Source organism: Equus caballus, chromosome 18, assembly GCF_041296265.1.
Source record: "Equus caballus isolate H_3958 breed thoroughbred chromosome 18, TB-T2T, whole genome shotgun sequence".
NCBI lineage: Eukaryota > Metazoa > Chordata > Mammalia > Perissodactyla > Equidae > Equus > Equus caballus.
Window position 1 is genome coordinate 68,061,028 of NC_091701.1, and position 21,080 is coordinate 68,082,107.

Sequence of the window (21,080 nt, forward strand, 5' to 3'; positions counted from 1 at the left end):
GGCAGCCAGCCGGGCTGCAACACCTCTTATCAGGTGAGCGACCTCAGGCAACACACATCCCTAGTGACGGGTGGTTGTTAAGAGTGGAGGAGTATAGATGCAGCACCTGGCATAGAGCAGGTGATCAATAAGTTCATGTTCACAAACCTAGAATCCATCTCATCTTCTCACAAAAGCAGTGAGTGGCATGACCGTTCCCCCAGTCACCGGCTCAAATCCCAAATTTAGGGTTGACTCCTTCCTCTCCGGTCCCAAGACTTCTTACCTCCAACACTGTTTCCCAATCAAGCCTCCTGCTGCACACGGGTTGGACCACATCACTCTCTTGCTCAAAGTTGCTAGAGTTTGCCCATTCCTAGGCTGATTTCCACCCCGACCCTATTTTCATTCATCAACAAAGCAACCCAATCACCAAATTATCTTTGGGTTTTTGGCTATGCCCAACAGTTTTGCTTTGCTCCAGCTGTCACTCACCCTGAAAACAGCCTCCCCACAAATTTCTGCCTCTCTAAATCCTACCAGCACTCAAAGGTAGGGACAAATGCCTCTTCTTCGGTAAAGCTGTCTGAGCCTCACTCAGAGACAATTAAGCTCTCTTTGACTTCTATCTCATTGCAATTAGAGCAGCAGTCCCCATCTTCCTTATAAATGATGTCCTTCCTCTATGATGTCTCCCCTGCATGATGTAAGCAAGCTCCAGAATTGCTGGGACCATGACTTTTGTTTTTTCTTTTAAACATCCTCTGCTCCTTAGACAGTGTCCTGCCCATAGTAACGCACTCAGTAATAATCTGTTGAATTGAAATCTAGCACATTTCAAATTGAATTAGAAAGTAAAGGGCAAACCATATTATGGTTCAACAAGTCTGAGTCTTGCATCCTCATGGAGCAACGGTGGCACACTAGATTGTGCTGGAGACCCAAGTCTTATTTCTGCCTCATTAAAACCACCTCTCCAACTGATAAAAACAACATCCAAAGCACAATCAACCACACACCTATATATTCACCCCCAAACTCTTCAGTGCTAATCAGAATTTTTCTTTAAAGACTAACTATATTATTTGAGGGTTTGCAAAAACTAAGTATCATTTTCATATTCCAGGAACACATTCAGCTCCTTCATCCTTAAACATAGATGTATAATTAAGTTCCAAAGCCATGCACTCATTCATTCATTTCCATGAACATTTACTGACCTGTTACCTTGTGCCCCAGCGAAAGGCTGGGGATTCAACCCGAGCAGCAGCTACACACAGCACGTCAGATGCCAAGACTGTTGGGTTTGCATGCACAGGGCGCTAGCGCCTAACCTCGACAGCCCTCTGGGAGTGACACAGCGTAAACGAAAACTTTCTGCGGAAAGGAAAAAACTTTTGACTGTGGTGGAAAGGGGCAGGAAGGAGGGGAAAGGGAGGGGGAAGGGGGAGATCTAGTATTTTCTGGCGAAGAATTCTATTTTACAACACATCTTTACTGCCAGAGCACGACAGGCAGGGGTGACCAGGCCATCACCAAGGACAGCACCTGGGATACTTGGGACGCGTTCTTTCTGGGACGACGGATTCACCAGTCAGCACTGCAAGCCGGTCCTCACCCGCGTCCGGCTGCCCGGCCCCCTGAACGCTGGTCCCGGCGCGCCCCACCCAGGCACCCGGAACCTCCCGCCCACTCACTCTGCGCGCCCGATCCGGCAGGCTGGGCGGGGTCGGGGCGCTACTGCCTCTCCCGGGCGCTCGGGTCGCCTCGGCTCCGTCCCGGGTGTGAGGGGCGTCGTTCCGGGCAGCAGCCGGGACTCTCTGGAGACTGTGCTCAGGAAAGCGAAAGTACCAGCCGGAAGAAAAGGCCGCGCCCGGCGCCCCGCCTCCTTCCGCCTCCACCAATCACCGCGCGGCTGCCGCACTCGGCCAATGGGACGCGGCTGTTCCGCGGGTGCGCCGCCTCCCCCCGGGGACCCGGAGCTCCACCAACCAGCTAGCTCCTTCCTTAACCTTCCGGTAGGGTCCCCACGTGGGTTACGTGAAGTTCAGCTTTGTGTTGCAACTTGGCCGAGTGGCGGTTATGTTTACATATTTTAGAGAACTAAAAGGAAGTTCTGTGTTTGCGGGGGCCCAAACTTGAAGATCCCTGCATTAACCCCATATTTGGGAACCCGAGGCAGAGGACACAGGTGGGCACGTTGTCATTCTAGAAACTCGGCTTGGCAGCTGACTTCCGTGTGGCTAAATTCAGGGGATGCGTTCTGTCTTCACGTTGCTTGACCGCTCTGGAACGTTCGGCACCGCTGACGCCTCCATTCTTCAACACTTCTTCCTTGGCCATGGAGCGGACACCTCCTCTTTGCTTCTTCCTCCTTCTCCGGTATTCTTTCTCCATCTCTGCTCCACCACCACTACCAAACCATTCAATGTTAAGTGTTGTCAGGGTCCTGATCTTGGTCTGCTTTTCCTACACTTCTCACGCTGACCTGTGATGACCTCACCCACAGCCTCAATTTCCTTCTATTTGTGAAGGGCTTCTACATGATTATCCTGTCCACACGTCTCCTCTGAGCTCCACACCCACTGTGCAGCCCTGCTTGCTTCTCCACTTGGATGTCTGGTAAGCTCTGCAAACTAGTTATGTTCAGAACCAACTCACCATCTTCCTCCTCATACCTGCCCTTTTGCTAGAAATGGCACATACCAGTAGAAGTCATCGTTGACATTGCCTTCTCACCCCCCACACCTGGTCCTCAAGCCTTGTTGATTCTTCCTCCCAAATATTTCTCAAGTCTCATCTCTTCTCGCACCATCTCTTATGCCATCCCCCCCTTTTCTCTCATTTGGAATATTGCAGGAGATTTCCAATGGCTGCCCCACTTCAGCTCTCAACTCCCTTTTAATCCATTCTCCACGCAGCAGTTTGAGTGATTTTTTTTTTAATTCAAAGCAGATCGTGTATTTGCCAACTTAAAAATTCCTATGATGGGGGCCGGCCCGGTGGCGCAGTGGTTAAGTTTGCACGTTCCGCTTTGTCGGCCCAGGGTTCCCCAGTTCGGATCCTGGGTGCAGACATGGCACTGCTTCACAAACCATGCTGCGGCAGGCGTTCCACATGTAAAGGAGAGGAAGATAGGCATGCATGTTAGCTCAGGGCCAGTATTCCTCAGCAAAAAGAGGAGGATTGGCAGCAGATGTTAGCTCAGGGCTAATCTTCCTCAAAAACAAAACAAAACAAATCCTATGATGGCTTTTCTTAGAAAATCCAAATTTCTTAACAGAGCCCACAAAGCCCTGGTTCCCTATCACATTCTTTAAACCCTTCTTGTGCCACCCTTTCATTTCCTTACTTCAGCATTTTTGTTCTTCAAATAAGTCAAGCTCTTTCCCCAAACTCAAGGCCTTCTTACCAGCAGTTCTCCATTTGAAAAGCCCCTTGACCAACAATCCGCCTGCCCCAACTTCTTTGCTGGCTAACTCATCTTTTATGTTTTAGCCAAAATCTCAGCTTCAAGGTCGCTTCCTCAGGTAGGCATCCCTGAGGCCAGCCGAGACCAGATCTTCTTGGAATGTATAAAACCAGTTGGTTCCTTCCAGTAGGTGGAATTTGAAGCAAGCCTTGCATAGTAAGGTAACTTTGGGTAGGAAAAGGATCTAAATAATTCCCCAGGGATATGCTTATATGAGTGTGTATTATAGTTTTTTCTCTTCCTATATCCATACACTCCTTCTTGTCACATATGTACCCTCACAAAGCCAGTACTGAAGTGGTGATAGCAATGACTCTTGGTACCACAGTAGCAGCCTTCTGTGGAAAGAGATGCGAGGCCACCAAAAAAGAGCCTTCCCCTCCCACTCACCTGCCCTAAGGGCCCAGACGATGCTTGAGAAAAGCTGACTCCAGGAAGGGTAGATAATGTGTTACAACTATTTTTTTCTGGTGCTGGAAAACTTGCACAGACACTAGCTTCAATACTGATGGGGGAATTAACATCTGCAAATAGTGTGTTTCTCTTTGGCTCTCCACATCCTGATGGTCATCAAGTTCGGTGGACGCTCCCTTCCCTATGCCTTGATCCTCCTGAGTTTTATCATCATCGACGATAGTGTACCACAGACCTTCGTCACTTCAGAACTGGAATGCTACAGTAGACACCAGGTAGACTACCTCCTTCCTGTCCCTTTCCCCTCCGCTATATTTGCCAAATTAAATTCTCTAAAACACCGCATTTATATAGTCATTCCCTGCTCAAAAGCCTTGACAACTCTCATTGCATTTATGATAAACACAAACTTTGTCTGCTGGTCTGGATGCTCCACAGAACGTCCCTACCTTCCTTTCCAGCGTTGTCTCCCCTTGTCCCATTACCCAACTAAACTCTGTCCCCCACTCTCCCCCCACGCTTTTAATTTTCCTGTTTCTGCCCCTTCGCACATACTATTGGCAAGCATTGCACATATGAAATGGCAAGTCCTGCCTTCTACTCTGTTCATTTGTCAAATCCTTGCCCAACTTCTAAAACCAAGCCCAAATCCTGTAGTCTCCTTCTGGAACCACCTCAACCTGTGGTAATCAATCTGGTCTCTGATATTATATGATATATGTCTCTGTTTATGTTGACAATCACCACACACTCCCTTATATTGTGGCTTTTGAAGCGTCCAAACCTTATCCCTCCAGGATTCTAAGTTCCTAGAAGACAAACTATATATAAGTGTGACTATTTAACATACTGACTGCTTAAAGAGCAACCAAATCAAAAATCAAACCAAACCAAAAACTAGAGATCCAGAAATGACAGACCCAGATACATGATGATGCCTTTACAGCAGTCAGCTTTGGAAGCTATATCTCTATACCAACAAATGTCAACTTTGCAAAAGACACAAACCTAGGAAAAATAGCTAACACCATGTCTGGTAGATTGTATTATTTTCAGTTATTTTCTTTCCCTTCCCACCCCTTGCCATGGTTCACTAAGGGTGGAGTGTACCTCCCCATGCACTGCCTCTGGCCTTGGCCATGTGACTTGCTCTGACTGATGGAATGTGAGATGTGATGTACACTGCAGCTGACCTAAGAGTCTGCATGTTCTGTGTGATGGGCTGGTCCTTGACAGCTCCTGCCTTGCATGAGGAGACGTGGGCTCAAGCAGCTGCTGCTCCTCCAGCCTGAGTCCTGGATGGAGAGATGTGTGGGGTCCCCTGAACCTGCCACCTGGGGCAGAACTGCCACACCCCACCCACATGCCCATGAGTGTTTGCTGTCATTGTTGTAAGTCACTGAGATTTTTTTTTTTTTTTTGCCACTGAAATAGCTGATTAATTCATAGACGACAGAATCAAAATTCTAAATTATCTTAACAGGCTAGAATGCTGCTGGGCTGAAACCAAATGGATAAAACTTAAAACACTAAATGCAAAGACCTGTATTGGGTCTAAAAAAAAAAAGAAAGCAACAAATGAGAGGGTACTCTTTGTTGCCAGGGCCCAACTTCTGAATACTTCTCAACACTGCATCTAGTTATTCACTAGCAATCAATCAGAAAGGCAGGTAAAGTGAAACTTACTATTTGCCATCCTTTAACTGGTATATATGCAAAGGAGAATCAAGGATGGTGAGGAGTCTAGAAACCACATTAGATGAGTAATTGAAAGCACTGGAGTTATTCATAAATTCACATGATGTTACAGTGGAAAGACTCTTAGAAACCCAGACCTCCTATTTGGAGCAAACATATTTTTGCTGGGAGAAAGGAAGACAGTATCATTCCTATTCTTCATTCGTCCTTCTTTTATTCCCAATCACCCAGTTGTATTTAGTTACTTACATTTTTAATAACTAGAAATATAAAGAAAACAATGCAGCCTACAAGTCAAAGCAAAAAGATATTATCAGTGACATCATTCTCATTATAAGAAATTAGGAAGGATCTCCTGGTAGATTGTTTTCAATAACAGCCACATTATTTCCTTCCCTCTATTCACTCTTTTGCAATGTGACTCTGTAGCTCCTTCCAGGAAGAGATGGGGACTATTTCCCCACTCCTTGAATCCGCACTGGCTTGTGACTTGCTTTGACCAATATTATGCAGCATACATGACACTGTCATTCTGAGCAGAGGCCTCATGGAGCCTTGCATACCCCACTCCCAGAACTCTGCCCTGCCTCCATGGCAAGTCAGACAGCCTGCTGTAGGATGAGAGCAGAGACCACAGCTGAGTCATGGAGCTGCCAGGGCTTAGGCCTCAGACGTGTGAGAGCGCCCAGGCAAATCAGACGGCCTGACCCAGAGGAGCAGAACAGCCCAGCCCACCCTAGACTCACAGGCAATGATAAATGGTTATTGTCTTACCCCCCCCCCACCCCCCCGAGTTTTGGGGGTAGTTTGGTTTGTTATGTAGCAATAGATCACTGATACAGATCTCATGGGGGGAAGCAAAGCATCCCACTACTGCATCAAAAACAAAATTCCTCAAGTGGTCCAGGCTGCTTGGCCTCCCCCGACCACCAATATTTTCCTTGCGGTGGAGGATCTCTCCTCCCCGAGTAGTGCACGACCCTGTATGTCTTTACTACATCCCCATGAACAACTTACTAACTCTGTGTTCTTACTTTACGCCCTTGGTCTGCTTCAAAACGGCAGCTCAAATCTAATGAAAAAATTCATAGTAAATGTTTAAAGACTTTCCCTCTCCTCCCTGCACCCATCCTGCAGTTAAGAGATATTGTTCTAATGTTGGTAGTCATGTTGGTGACCTAAATATCCAGTAGGAGGAATTACACTTAGTGTAAGCCATAGTTGTTCATCTGGGATATATGGAATTGAAATAAAGGATTTCTAAAATTCCCTACAGTTCTCTGGATTTTTGATATTCATATGATAGAATATCAAAGTTATGCTTTCAAAGAATGTTTAGTGACATCAGAAAATACCCACTTATAAAATTAAATTAAAATGCGGGATAGAAAACAGACAGTATTATCCTATTCCTGTAAGAATATAGAGAAATGGAAACACTAAATGGAAATACATTCAGACAAAGAAAAAGAGAAAGAGAGAGAGGCAGGAAGGAAAATATTTGAAAATGTTAATATTTCTGGGTGGTGGTTACTTCTTTATAATTTTCTTTTTCTTTTTTGTCCAAAAATGTCCATAAGGAGAACCATTACATTCGTAGTGCCAACATCCTCAGAAAGGCCTTTTGAAGTCCTGTGCTTTCAGGAGAGCAGCGCAGGGCTGCGAAGGATGGGGACACTGCGGGAGCGGCGGGCGCTCAGCTGTTTGAATGGTTTCCAGAGCAGCCGGCTGGCGCGCGGCGGGAGGGACGCGGCTGCTCAGAAGAGCCGTCCCACGTGCTTTCGGGGAAATAGCCGGAGAGCGAGAAGGAGAGGGCTTGAGAGGAAACCGAAAAGCGAAAGCAGAGCAGGAGGGAGAAGTGCGCAGGCGCGGTCCGGGGCTTTCCCCGCTGGCCGCCCGCCCAGCCAGCGGTTCCTTCCTGCGGCCTCCGGGAGGGCGGGGCCCGCGCGCTCAACCCGGGGCCGGCCAGCGCCTGACCCCCGCCTTCCCTGCGGGCCAGTCCAAGGTAGCGGCTGTGCATGAGACGAACGGCGGAGGCGGGGCTGGGTGCTCTTCACTTTAGAGGGAGGGAGGGAACATTTTCTAACTGCTTAAGGTGCTGGAAACCTTACCCATCCCGCTTCCATCTTTCCTTTCTTCCGTTGGCCTGGAGACATACCTTTTTTCTCCCTCACTTCTCTGTGTACACAGTCTGCACGCTAGCTCAGATCTTAGTGGTCTTTCAAGCTCTGACCCTCACCCTGCTGGGGTTGCTGCCCTTAAACCTGAGATGAAGGTGGGGAGCTGGCTGTTTCTTTAGCTGTCATTTTGCTAGATCTGCAAAGGGGGCTTTCCTCTTTCTCCCAGGGTCTTCATGCCCCCTGTCTTCTCTCTTACGGTGATGATAAGAACGAGGCCAGAGTCCAATAGGGGTTACCATGACCACCTCAAGGCTGATCTACGGGCAGAAATAAAAAATTACATTTTAACTTTGACTGTCATCAGGCGGCTGGAGAACAATGCAGTAGTCTTGCCCTGCAGTTAGGACATTTGGAAGCCCCAGCACAAGATACACTGTAGCTGGAAAGGGCCACCAATCAGAACTGAAGTCAGCCTTAACTTTGCCCACTCTGTACCTTTTGTCTTTAAAAACAAGCCACCCCAAGACAGAGGGGGGGCTCACCTATCAACTTGCGGGTTGAGGTGAACTTCCCCGGTTTGCAAACCTTTAAGAAAGCTTCTCTTTTCTGTAAAACTTAGCTTTGCCTTGTAAAGCTGCTCATTTTGGTTAATGGTGATTATACCAGAGGGAGTGGAGAATAGTTTAGTCACTAGACGATGATTTCAAAAGTTGGGCAGGCCCAGAGAAAATAGTTTGGGCCCAGAAAAAATAGTTTGGGCCCTGCCTATCTGGGTGACTTATTGAGTGGTTCTGGGAGGCATGGACGGGGTTTCATCAGGCTCCGTTTAGCTACTCTTAGAGGGATCTACTTAGGGTGACCTAGGGACCAACCTAGGACCTCCAGTGTGTGAGGGGACCCACCTTACTGGACCACAGCCTCTGGTCTCCTGTGAGAGTGAGCACCAGCCTCCATGGCAGCAACAAACAGGCCTGCGAGTGTACTTTACATAATTCCCACAATGCTAACAGACCTTTATTTTCCCTTGGAAGAAGAGGACAGGACCAGCTATAGAATTTTCAGGGCCTAGCACAAAATGAAAATATGGGACCCCTTATTCAAAACTTACTAAGAATTTGGAAAATGCAACAGCACAACACTAAGCTCAGCGTGGACCCTTCTGAGAGCTCCGCCCTGTGGGACTACACAGGCTGCACAAGTCTGCACAGGCTGCTGAAGTCCCCGTAGGGGAGTTTGGGGGAGGGGAAATTTCTTCTGTAGAAACCTTGTTACATATTTACTTAAAAGAAATGAAAACTTAGATATAATGAAGCAACAAATTATACCACCACCCCTTCCTAGGGCACTTCCAATAAAACCCAAAGACTTCAGCTTTCTCTCTCGAGCCCTGCATGATGAGGTCTTGCTTCCCCGTTAGCCACCTTGTCCTGCTCTCTCCAGGCTTCACTATGCTCTCCTCATGGCCTCTTTCTGCTACTCAAATACTCCAAGCTTTTACCAGCCTGGGGCCCATGCATATACTGTTCTTGGAGGATGCTATTTTCCTGGCTGTGTTCATGGACTTGCTCCTTCTCATTCTTTAGGTCTCGGCTCGGATACTATCTCCTCTGAAAGACCTTCACTCCTCACTTCTCCTAGTTGCTCTATGTAACATTTATAGTCTTCATGGCACTTAGTAAAGCTATTATTTGCTTTCATCTCTCCTCACAACAGGAGAGACTTCGTGCTGTGTTAACAGCTTCTGTCTCATCCCGGGTTCCACAAGTGAATTAAGCCTCATGCCCCGAGGCATCTGTGATGAATTACCTTCTCTCTCATAGATTTAGAATGGCCCGAGGTACCGTCCTTGGGAGAACTGAGACAATAGTTCTGTGTCTTGTGGTTCAGATGGGAAGCCCTGATTGAGCAAGGCCACACCTGATACAGAGTAATCCTCAATAATATATTTTGAATGAGTGAATACCATCACTGACCAACACTGGGAACAGGAATCAGAGGTTAATTCAACCATTCAGACCTCAGCACCGCCTTTAGGCCTATTAAGCTAGAATTGAGGGGGAGGAGAATAAAGAGTATGGGGCATTCTGAAACTCCTCCCTAAAGCATTTTATTGGGAGCGCCACTCCCCCACACCCCTCCCACCTCTCTGGGTCTAGATCGCATCTAGGGTTCTCCCCATGGGAGGGAGTTGCTGAGGTGTCTATGTGGATGACTGTCAAGCCTAATGTAAGAGAGTGTTGTGTAGGACTTTTACCAGGGGCAGGAGTGTAATGAAGGGGGAGTTAAGGGGAAATTTCAGAACACTTGGTTCGTCTGCGGGTGGGCTGATGTCTGGGATGTTTCACACACATGAGCTACCTAAAGGAAAGTTAGAGTGAGCTAATAATCAAACTATAATTCCAGAGCATTGCTACAGAGTCTGGAATTAAGAGTGAGGTAAAGTACATGGGAAGTCCCATGTTGTTTGAGCAATGGCAAGCTTCTTTTGGGTAATCAGTCTGAAGTATGATACAGGGGACTGTCCCATGACTTTAGAGTTTGAAGGCATCATAAAGGGAATTCTAGCTTAGTCTTGCAGGCAGACCAAGGAGCAAAGGAAAGAAAGGAACTAATTACTGTCTTCTATGTGTTCAAATACCAGAGCATTACCAAATATTAAGGGGCAGATTGTGCTAGATCCTAGGGATGCGACTGTGAACAGAGCCTTCTTGGTCCCTGTACATACGGAGCTTGCTTAGAGTCTAATGAAGGAGACAGATGACATGCGAATTTACCACAAAGGTGATAAGAACTGTGCTGGGGGAGTTAGAGGATATGGGGGAGGCATGCTGTGACCTGAGCCATACATGTGTGCACGTGTTTGGGCGGGGGGGCGGGGGGGGGGGCAGGAAGGCTTTCCAGAGCCTGAAGGATGTATGGACGTTATCCAGGTGAGAGGGGAGAGGGGAGAGGGTTGGAGAATTGAGGGCGGTGAGAGAGAGTATGGGTCATCAAAGCAACTGAAAGTAGTTCAGTCAGTCTTGTATGTGTGTATGTGTGTGTGTTGGGAGGATGAGAAGCCATTGTTGGGGAGAAGGGATGAGAGAGGAGATGAGAGACTAGTTGAAGACTAAGAAGAGACTACATAATGTGTGACTTTGGTAAGATCTCTTGAGAACTATGGTCTTCATCCAGAGCTGGGATTCTTAACTATTTTTGTGCTATGGAACTCTTTGGCAGTCTGATGAAACCTATGAACTCCTTCAAAGAATAATGTTTTTAGCTGAATAAAATAAAATACATAAGATTAAAAAGGAAACCAGTTACACTGCAATGCAGATACAAAATATTAAAACCAGCTTTGTGACACAGTAATATAAGTGCTTCTTTATTAATGGCATTAAATGAAATAAGATCTAGCAGTCAGTCTGATGAATGCAATTTCAAAATTGTGGTTAGCATAAGCAATGTTTTGAGATAATGGTAACAACTGTAATGTGACAAAAATGGGGTGTAGGTTATGGTTTGTTGCCTTTATTCCTAACTGAAGGAAATTCTAAGTTTCAGTTAGAAATTTGTGGAAATAAAACTCTTAAGTTTTGCCATCCAAATTCATGAACCTCCAGAATTCTGTCCATACTCTCCAGGTAAGACCTAATCCAGAGCATCATGAACCATACAAAGAGTTTAGGGAGTGAAATTATCTAGTTTATTTTAAATAGAGCTCTGTGTCTACATAGGAAGCGGCTTGGAATGGTTTATTGTATCTACTGTAAGGATGTTGCCGAGAATGTCCATCATCGTGTTTTTATAGTGTCTTCTTTGTGAGGTCTCTCATGGAAATGTTCTGCGTCTTACAGTGGTGGTTGCATAACTGTATGGGTTTGTCCGAAAAGGGTGAATTTTACTGTATGTAAATTATACTTCAATAAGTCAGACTTTAAAAAATGCTATCGGTCAAATTAATTCAATGCTCACAGTGAATTTGAAAAAAGAAAAAGACTCTATGTCAGAAATTGGAGCATGTGCACACAGAGGCCAGTTTGCTAAGTCTGGAATGCAATTATCTGCTGTGAGAGCACAGTGCTGGGATGGTTTGACCCTAATTCTGTTCCTTCTACCACAGGTAGCGCATGGATCTCCTGAACCACGAGAGGGAAAGAAAACTCCCTTGGGTTTGCCAGAGTTACACTCATGTTCTATAGTTCTTTGGGGAACCTTCCTTGCTGCCTCAAGACTGAGGAAATCCACTGGCAGCTGCCTTCCTTTGTCATTTATTCCATATAAGGCATTGATATTCAGTACAATTGGTCAAAGTGATTCTTTATGTTAAACAGAATTTGAAAAGGGCTTAGCAAAATGGATGTCTGTTATTGGTCTGGGATGGGTGAGGGGAGAAGTGAAATATGATTAATATTTCAAAAATCTACGTTTTGTTTCATTAAATGCTACTTATTTGCTACGAGTTGGCAGAAAAAAAATATTCTGGGATAGAGAGGATGAGACAGGATGGAATCACTCTAAGGGAGAAGGCAGGTTATATAAAAACCTCTTTTTCTCTGAATTCTTTTTCATCAAACGTTAGCCTCTCTGTTTGTCTTGCCTGGGGGATGGGAGATGGGTGGAAGAAATTAGAAAGGAGTCCTCATCTCCCAGACAGAGGGGACTGCCATCTCTGACTCTGCAATCAGGGCTCACCTTGGACACCAGCCTCAGGATTTTTCTGCAGTAGGTCACGGCAGATGCCTCGGTATTGTGACTTCCTTACCTGGCTCAGCAGCTTCCTTAGGGCCTCGCAGACATTAGAGAGCTCCCCAGGTCCTAGGCATTAGGGATCTCACACTATTACAAAGCACGGCAGCTGGGCAATGGCACCACTAAGTATTCAGTCGGGGCAAGGCAAGGATCATATTATCACCTAAACCACCACCCCTCCCTCATCACCAGAGAAAACTGAAGGGGTGGAACTTCTCATCCTAAACCCCTGTCCCCAGGCTCAGGTTGGATTCATGCAACCAGAGAGTATGACAGCTGGAAAGAACCATAGGGCCTACCTAGTTCAACCTCTTCTGGAGATGAAGAACATGCAACACAGGGATGAAATCACTCGCCGCCAAGGCCCGTGTGGTTATTATCTCCCCAGTCCTCTCTTTATGAGATTTTTACCCATGTATCTGCTTTCAATGCCCATAATATCAGTGTGATTTGGTCAAGATACCACCAGGAATGACTCCGGATCCCTCCCTCTAATAAGAGGTGTCCCTGGCAGTGGTACCAGCAGCCTTGAACCCCGAAGTTGGGACCACATTGACATGGCAATCAAGAGGCTTCATAATTCACTCCTGGAAATCCTGTGAATTGCCATTGTTGATGCCCCCTCATTACTTCCATCTTGTGTCTAGCGTGATGACTCTTACCTCCTAGAACTTAGGACACTGGCTTATTTGGCTTTTCCTTCAGGCATTCCTGCTGGTTTTTGAGTAATGTAGGTATAACTTTGTTATTCCTGATCTATTCTGAAATCTTAACGCTTAAACCTTCTAGAGCCAAAATCGTAAGTAACACATGAGAAACAAAATCAGAAATGAAACCAATACATACAAACAAGTCTTTTGTTAATATTATATTAACACTAATTTTTTAAAGTGTCTTATCTTGCAAGTTTATCTGAAGCTTTGGTTTTAACATTTCAGTCACAACACACCCAATTGGGAGTGTCATGCCAGTGAGAGCAGAGCTTCAGACTTCAACCGTTTCCTGGAAATCCGTATGTACAAAGATGAAGAATAAGAGATGACTGTTGGCAAAGATCAGTCCTTAAAGTTTTCCATTTGCTTCCATTTTTTGAGTGTCAAGAGGTCATCCTGTCATTCGGCAGAATATGGAGACTTCATCTAAAATTGAAAAATGAAAATGAACTTTGAGGAAACTTTTGTTTTGCTAATAAATCACTATTTCTTAGGTAAACATCCTCTTTTCTACTAAATACTCTATAATCTTTCTACCAATTAACCATTAAGTATTCGCAAAAGTAATTGGGGTTGATCAGTCTGAAAGAAAACGCACATTTTAAGTAGATGAAAATTGTTTTAAGGCCTATTCATCCCACCAAAAATGTAATGAGAAATGGGTGCAAAATCTAGCAAAAGTTCTCTTCTAATCTGTCAAATGATTTAAGGACAACTAACATTGGAATAAGCTGTCAGAGGGGAGTATGGATTTTCCATCCCTGGAAATCTTCAAGAGAAGGATGAAAACCACTTGAATTATAGCCAGATAGAAATCTCCTGGGGCTCAGGGTCCCTCCAAGATTCTATTATTCTGATGTATGTTTATCCTTATATAAATTTGGAGCTATTAATACCTTGATGGTATTGGGGAATAAAAACAGAATGCATCCTAAATCACATTATTGCATTTAAAATTATAACACAGTTCTCAGAAGAGTAGTATTATGCTGCTATTGATTGTTATTCATACACAACTTGAAGAGGTTCCCAGGATTAGTAATGCAGGTAACAATTAATCAAGAAAAATTGGAATTTGTGGTGCTTGAACTGCTAAAATAAATATTAAACTAGGCTTATAAATATTGACTAATATGTGTTGTCTGCTAAAATAGGAAGAATGGTGGGGAGTGCTGGGGCCAATGGTGGAAGTAGGGACGGTGTATTGGGCTACAGGAATATTTTGCCCTCTGGTGGCTTTTGATGGAAAGAACTGAAAGCACTTCAGGTAAGTGAAGGTGTCTGCTTTCGATGTTTGTAATGTCAGCAACACACGGGACCGTACAGATATCCCTTGCGTTGTATTTATTAACTTGTTCCAACAAATGTGTTTTCTCTCTGCCCAGGCAGAATGTCAGCCCCTTTGATTCACACACCACCTTCAAGGTCATTAGAAATGTCCTTGACCAGCAATGGAGAAGAAAGAGAAGGTACCGCAGTTTCGATGGTCGTGGGACTCAGGTTTTCTCTCAGCACTGCGTATACGCTTGGAGACATGGGAAGAAGGTCTGATGGAGACTGCGGCTCAGTGGAATCGCTTCGGCTTAAAGAGAGAACAAGGTAAATTGCGAAAAGGATTAACAATTGATAGGTTGTGGTGACTTACTATGTCAGGAACTCATTTCTACAGCTTCATCTATTTGTGATGCTGAGATCCCTAATTTATCATTTGCCATCAGAGCATTCAGCCTACTCTGGAATATGTGGCTTATGGAAGGGCCACTTTATTATTCCAGTCATGATAGACGATGGTGTGTCCTGAAGACTAGCTTTATACGTTAGAGGAAATGGGGCATTGAGCAGTAAAACTCTTTATTCTCAGTTATATGTACCCTGCAATACCCTTAAATTTCCTACAGGAAAGCTTTTTTTTTGATAAATTCAATAATATTTTACATGTGACTAAGATTACTTACATTGTTGAGATGGGGATAAAAACAGAAGGAACATAACCTTTGTCTCCTCTTTCTGTTGGTCTTGAAACTAGAAAAGATAGGCACGATGTTGGGGAAAAATGTTATCAATATTATTGATAAAATGAGAAAAAAACTTTAGAAAAATATAAGTAATGCTAAAAAGAAGAGAAATAATACAATTGTTTAGTGATTCACAAAATTTTTTAGTTGAATAGATGAAACAGTATTTTAGATGAGCATAAAATATGCAAGAAGAGAAAAATAAATCTCTTGGTGGGCCTAATCCGACTTTACATATTAATGTCTCTAAAATGCATGAGAAAAATTAGGAATCAACTTTATTACCTGTCTTTTATGTTACGTTTAAGTTAATCATAAGGACTGATTTATTCATGTATTGGGGGATATATAGTAAGTCAGTTCTTTTCATTAAAACTGACACCAATCATAATCTTATAATTACACATATTTTTGAAGCACAGACATCAGTGTTACTAAAAGGACTACTGTACTATAGTATCAGTAATGTGCCAACCTCATCTTGGAAACAGTCCCCAAATTTCTCTAATAAACTATGTTGACCTTGTGATTGGTCCAATTGTAATTTTTCAACTGTAATTTGTTATTTCAAGTGGTCAGATGTAAAGACACTTAAAAGCCACCTTTTTTGCTGTTGTTTTTTGTTTGCTTGTTTTAGAGGGGGGCAAGGTAGGGTGGCAGCAACTCACCATCTGTGAGTGACAACTGTAGGACATTCCACAAGGTGGGGCTTATAGTTTAGTTGCAATAGATGAACATTTTAATGGATTGTATTTACTTTTATTAAAAAAATAGAATGGTGCACTTATATTACAATTATTTGGCTAATTTCATGAATGTTCCTCCACATATTCGACAAATATTTACTAAAAGCCTATTTTGGCCAAGTATTATTTTAAGCTCTTAAGATACAACCAGGGAAGACAGGCATGTGAAGACTTGTTACTGGTAGGCTAGGAGGTGGGGGATGTTGCACAGACCCCCTTGTCTCCTGTTTGGCAAATGAATAATACTGTCTGAGTTGTGAGACTACAATAAGGTAAAAAATATAAAGCTTATAAACCCTGGACTTCTTTTGCAAAACATAGATTGCCTAACTTTTAACAGCTTTCTAATCATTACCTCCTGTTTCTTTTCCTTTCTTCCAGTTATAGAAGTGAAGTCAGAACCATGCCCATTTTAGGAAAGAGAAAACCAAAACTCTACAAGTGACTGTGAGAGGCCCCTGGTGACGCCTACTGATTCCTGAGGGCTCTGCTGGAGTCAGACAGCCCTAGCCCCCTTCTCAGGAACTGCTGACACATCACTTCATTTCTAAGGTTTTGACCTCCACATACCCCTTAGATCTTATAATGGTGACAGTCAAGGTAAAAAGAGGAACTTCATTTACTTTACTGCAATATGAAGTTATTTTCCTAAGTCTCGAAACAGAAAGCCAACAGAAAGCACCTAACCTTCGCACGGCTGGGAGCTGTAGTGTTTACCGAAGGCTTTGTCTTTGGGAATGTCAGGATATAGGTACTTCAGAGGGTTTTCAGGAATGTTTTCAGCCATAATAACCTTGTAGTCTCGAAGGATGTCAGCAAACGGCAAAGCAGACAAGCGGCCTTTATTGTAGGGCTCTACAGAGTGGAATCTCACTTCTCCTGGAGAAACAGAAAGTAGGGTAGTATTCAGTTTCCTGCAGGCATTCTCTGTGGCAATTCTTCCTGCCCACATTATTTATGTCACTGATTATAAAACAATGTCAGCCCTTCCCTGCAGTCTGGACAGCACAGACTGCCATGTGATAGAGGCCGCCCACAGGCTGAGAGAAGCTCATGGTACCTTCTTCTGGGACAACTGTAACAACTACTGTTCAAACTACTGACCACGTGAAAAGCAGAACCACACGCCACACACTTCAGAACACTGAAATACCAATAACCAAACTCAATACTAACTTTACATGAATAAACAAGAGTGAGCATGTACCATTTTCAGAATGGTCCACCCAGGTGAAAGTTATTCCTCCAAGGTGGCTTTCACTGAATCTTAACAAAAAGGTTCCAGGCATTTTATCCTTTAGCAAGAGCCGTTCCTTCTCTTTGCTAACAAAGCCCATGACATACCTAAAAACAGAACAATGCATAGTTTTATCTGATCAAAGATTGTAATTTACCACATTTGCATGTATTTCATTCACAAAGAACAGACCTAAATTTGTTTTGAATCTAATCAAATGTCAATGGTGCCTGAAACACTCTTAGACAGATTAAATAGCAATACTCTATGAAGAATGTAAGAAACTGCAACTATTTTCCCCCATGACACTAAACATGCTTAAAAAGAGAAGAAAAGAAACAGAAAGAAAAAAACCCAACAGCATAAAAACAAGAACCCGAAGAACTCATGTGGAAAATAGAGCCTGTAACTCACCCATCAATCCAAAGAGGAAGAATGTGTTTCTTGATCAGATCCAATATTGCTTCAAGCCATGTCCAAAAGGTAAATGATTTACCAGGTAAGTGTTCCTATCGGAATAAACAAACATGTAGGACAATGATGATTTTAACAGCCATGTTGACATAATTCAAGTTCTTTTCTTTAAACGAGACAACACTTTAGAGTTTCTTTTTAAAATAACCTTCTCCAGGAAATCATCAAAATCCCAGATGATGATATGGAGGCTTAAAAAGGAGCACTATTAAAACAAAACCAAACAAAATATCTAAATGATGTTTCCCTTCCCCTGTTGGTACCTTGCAGAACTTGGCCCAGGTGAGATGACCATCACTGTAGCTAGATTGGACTAAAATGAAAGAAAAGAATGAGATTTTTATTAAATAATTAGACTCTTCAATTTGGTGTTTAATTTAGATTCTTCCCTCCCCCCTTCTTTCAAGCATTTCTTAATCCACTCCATGAGTGGATAGGATACAAGTTGTCAGAGGATGAGGAAGAGGCCACTCCAGTAGCAAGAATAATGTGGGATAAGGTGTAGTGGACATGAACATGGGTTATACAGGGGACAGTAAGAGCAGCCTAATTGAATAAACATTGTAAAATAAATTTGCGGGAGTTAGATGTAGCCAGATTACCAGAAGTCTGGACTATTACCATGAAAGAATGGCCTAGAGATCCATTAGGCAATAAGGAGCCATTGACTGTTTTGACCTAGGGCAGTGAAAAGATACAAGAGTTTCTAACTTTTAAAGGAAATTATACTCAGAAGAATAATTTGATAAAGATCTGAAAGGATATGGCTGCTATCTCTACTACATATTTAAAAGCTTTATTTACTCATTAACAAATATTTATTGAATGCCTACCATTGTGGTTTATGAATTAAATAAGGATCAAAAAGGATATTTACCTTAAGTAAATTTTGTAACATTCCTCGAAGACCTGATTTATTTAAATGCCTATGAATCATAGGACAGTAGGTACAAGTGGCAAATCAGCATCACTTGTAAGTCAGACTTAACCAAATTACACACGATTCCACTAATCTGCTCAAATGCATCTTTGGCCCCATTTTAACTAGAAACATAAACAAATTGAATTTTAACTTTTTTGGTGTGAAACGTGTTCACCTCAGACATCAAAATTTTGATATCTTTTTAAAATTCTTTTAGAAGAAGCTTATGTTATAGTCACTACATGGAGTACCAATGAATCTACTTCGCAAACTTTAGAAATATCAGTCAAAACTGAACTTTTCTTGATATGAAGCATTAAGTATTACTTGGATGGTTTTTAATTTCTCTTAAATTTCCTAGTCCTGGAATCAGCTATTTTCCAATTGGTTAATGACCCTTGCGATATTAATATGAAAGATCAAGGCACCATTAAGGCTTCACATTACATTCAGTGGAAATGGCACAAGAACACCCTAGAGCTGGAATGTGGAATGCAAAGGAAGGGGCTTTAGAACTGGACAGGCCTGGCCCGCATCTTGGCTCTGCTGTGCACTAGTCATGCAGCCATGGGAAGCCACTTAACCTCTAAACTTGAGTATCCTCATCTATAAAATGAATAGACTAATGAGTTATCCTCATGATTCTGCCTTAAAGAAATTTGTGAGAAAGATAATATAGCATTTAGCCTTGTGCCTGGCAATATAGTAGGCACTCAATAAATTGTGATGATCGTTATTATTATTAAAATTAGTAATAATACCCTGGTTCCTTAAAACACTTGAGTATCAAAAACAGGGGCAAGTCCTCCATATCTACTAGCTCTCACCTGTAAGCTTTTCTGCCAACATATTGAGTTGATCTGAGTTAAGGCCACGCCCCACATATGATGAAAACTGCCAGCTCATCACTTCCAGGAGTTGACTCAAAGTCGCAGATGGAGGATTATTAAAGAAAACCAAGTTCTGAAATAGAGTTGTAATGATGATCATATTTATTAATCACATTGAACACACTGTAATTCAATATATAGGATTCCTAATTTAAACTCTTTAGGCCAACCTAAGTTAACAATACAGAATATTGTCTCATCTCTGTTGTGCTTAATTACTACTAATTTTGTCTTTTCCTAAAGAGTTCCTTGTTCCTTGAGCCCAATATTATACACAGCTCTATCTTATCCTTAAAAGAATCATTGGGCATCTCTTTAACTTTCCCCAGATCATGGACTATCGTCAACTCATACAAGTACTTAACACTGTCCAACAAATAATTGGACAGATACTCTTTTCTGAATAAGATTAATTTTAAATGAAACATATCGTGTTATTTATTTGGTTTATCATGGGTTGGTACAAGTTATACCTTGACCAGAAGAAGCATCCCAAAACACAAAACCAGTTAAGTCCCAGGCCGAGGAATGTGACCCTACAATATGAATCCAGATTGACCTGGGACTCCTGTTTTATGGATAGTATAGTAGTCTTTTCTTATTCTGTTCTAGATGAGAGAGTCTTCTGTATGGTCAGCCACAAATAAGATTGTTTGTACCAGAAACTGGGTCAACAATAGCGGAACAGAAGACTTTGTCTCAGATTACTGGAAAGCAAAAGGTGTGAAAGCCAAGAAAGATGTTCAAAGAAGAGCAGGAGGGGAAGCATTGGGAATCTAGAGCAGCACGGTGGGAAGGCTTGTGGCAAACATGGATGAAGCTGGGCAGCAAGAAAAGGAACCAATTCAAAGGATTTCAGAAGGTACACATAAAAGAGGACACAGCATCCAACAAAGAGTGGGAGATAGGAAGGGGAGGAAAGGAGAGAAAGAATTTGTAGAGAGACAGTTTTTCTCGAACCTGAGAATTGTGTCTGGATAAATGACCAAAAAGCATAGAATATAATCAAGGTCTGGGAGCTTAAGTTTTGAGGCAGAATAGAATTAAGAAGAGAAACCAGAGTTAGTTGTTATGCTGGACTCTGTAAGTAGGCTATGCATCTATGTTTTAAGAGCTGTGTATGATCTACATCTCCAGACTCCTCATCCAGGAGCAGAGCAGAATCTGGGAGGGTTAGTGTGACAGCTTGGGTGGCTTGCTTATAGAAGAAGGATGCTGAAGAAAGCTAAGTGCGCAGCACTGCACTCTGAGGCTGGAGGAGAGAGAAGTAGCCCATCTTCCTTCCATCCTGGAGTTGGATGAAAAGCTCTGAACATGTGCAGCTCCTGATGGGGAAGGACGTTTAATCTCAGGAGTGCTGGCTGTTCTTGGCTTTAAAGACCAGATGACTTATCTACTGAGTTCTGTTCTCACTGCAGGCTGAGAGGAAGTGAGGCACAGCACACCCCATGCAGCCTTCCTTTCTGCAGTTAATCTGCTCAGATGCCAGGGTACCAGAGTATGAGAAGGAGCTGAGTCATTTTCCAGGGGGTTTCCTTATTAGGGACGTTAAATAAAAGGGAAAGAACTTAGAACTGACTCACTATGTCTCTGTTCTTATTGCTAGGCCCTCAGGTAAAATAATTTTTCCCTTTGGAGGGAACATTTGCTTTGCATGAAGAAGAAA

General features: G+C 43.1%; 2 protein-coding genes and 1 long non-coding RNA gene across 6 annotated transcripts in view; 1 reads left to right on the forward strand and 2 right to left on the reverse strand.

Moving 5' to 3' along the window:
- Positions 1–2,220, reverse strand: part of STAT1 (signal transducer and activator of transcription 1) — a 38,812-nt gene extending 36,592 nt beyond the window's left edge. The window contains exons 1-2 of one of the 2 annotated variants that reach the window (XM_001499369.7): positions 1,677–2,220; positions 1,200–1,356 (exon numbers count right to left, since the gene is read on the reverse strand). The gene's annotated coding sequence lies outside the window, so the exon portion shown is untranslated. Of the gene's footprint in view, positions 1–1,199; positions 1,357–1,527 lie in introns of both variants that reach the window. The other variant, XM_023622233.2, reaches the window with a different exon arrangement.
- A 5,187-nt stretch (positions 2,221–7,407) lies between these two features.
- On the forward strand, positions 7,408–20,992 carry LOC111768772 (uncharacterized). The gene is made up of 5 exons (XR_002801301.2): positions 7,408–7,568; positions 13,356–13,624; positions 14,520–14,729; positions 16,273–17,611; positions 20,027–20,992. It is a non-coding gene; the product is annotated as an uncharacterized lncRNA (long non-coding RNA).
- Positions 11,023–21,080, reverse strand: part of STAT4 (signal transducer and activator of transcription 4) — a 97,488-nt gene continuing 87,430 nt past the window's right edge. For all 3 annotated transcript variants that reach the window (XM_070241444.1, XM_023622234.2, XM_005601648.4), the window contains 8 exons: positions 19,352–19,487; positions 17,866–17,915; positions 17,543–17,637; positions 17,099–17,235; positions 16,579–16,770; positions 15,086–15,152; positions 14,604–14,712; positions 11,023–13,556 (listed from right to left, as the gene is read on the reverse strand). In XM_070241444.1, coding sequence (XP_070097545.1) covers positions 13,530–13,556; positions 14,604–14,712; positions 15,086–15,152; positions 16,579–16,770; positions 17,099–17,235; positions 17,543–17,637; positions 17,866–17,915; positions 19,352–19,487 — 813 coding nt within the window. In that variant the 3' untranslated portion in view covers positions 11,023–13,529. The remainder of the gene's footprint in view (positions 13,557–14,603; positions 14,713–15,085; positions 15,153–16,578; positions 16,771–17,098; positions 17,236–17,542; positions 17,638–17,865; positions 17,916–19,351; positions 19,488–21,080) is intronic.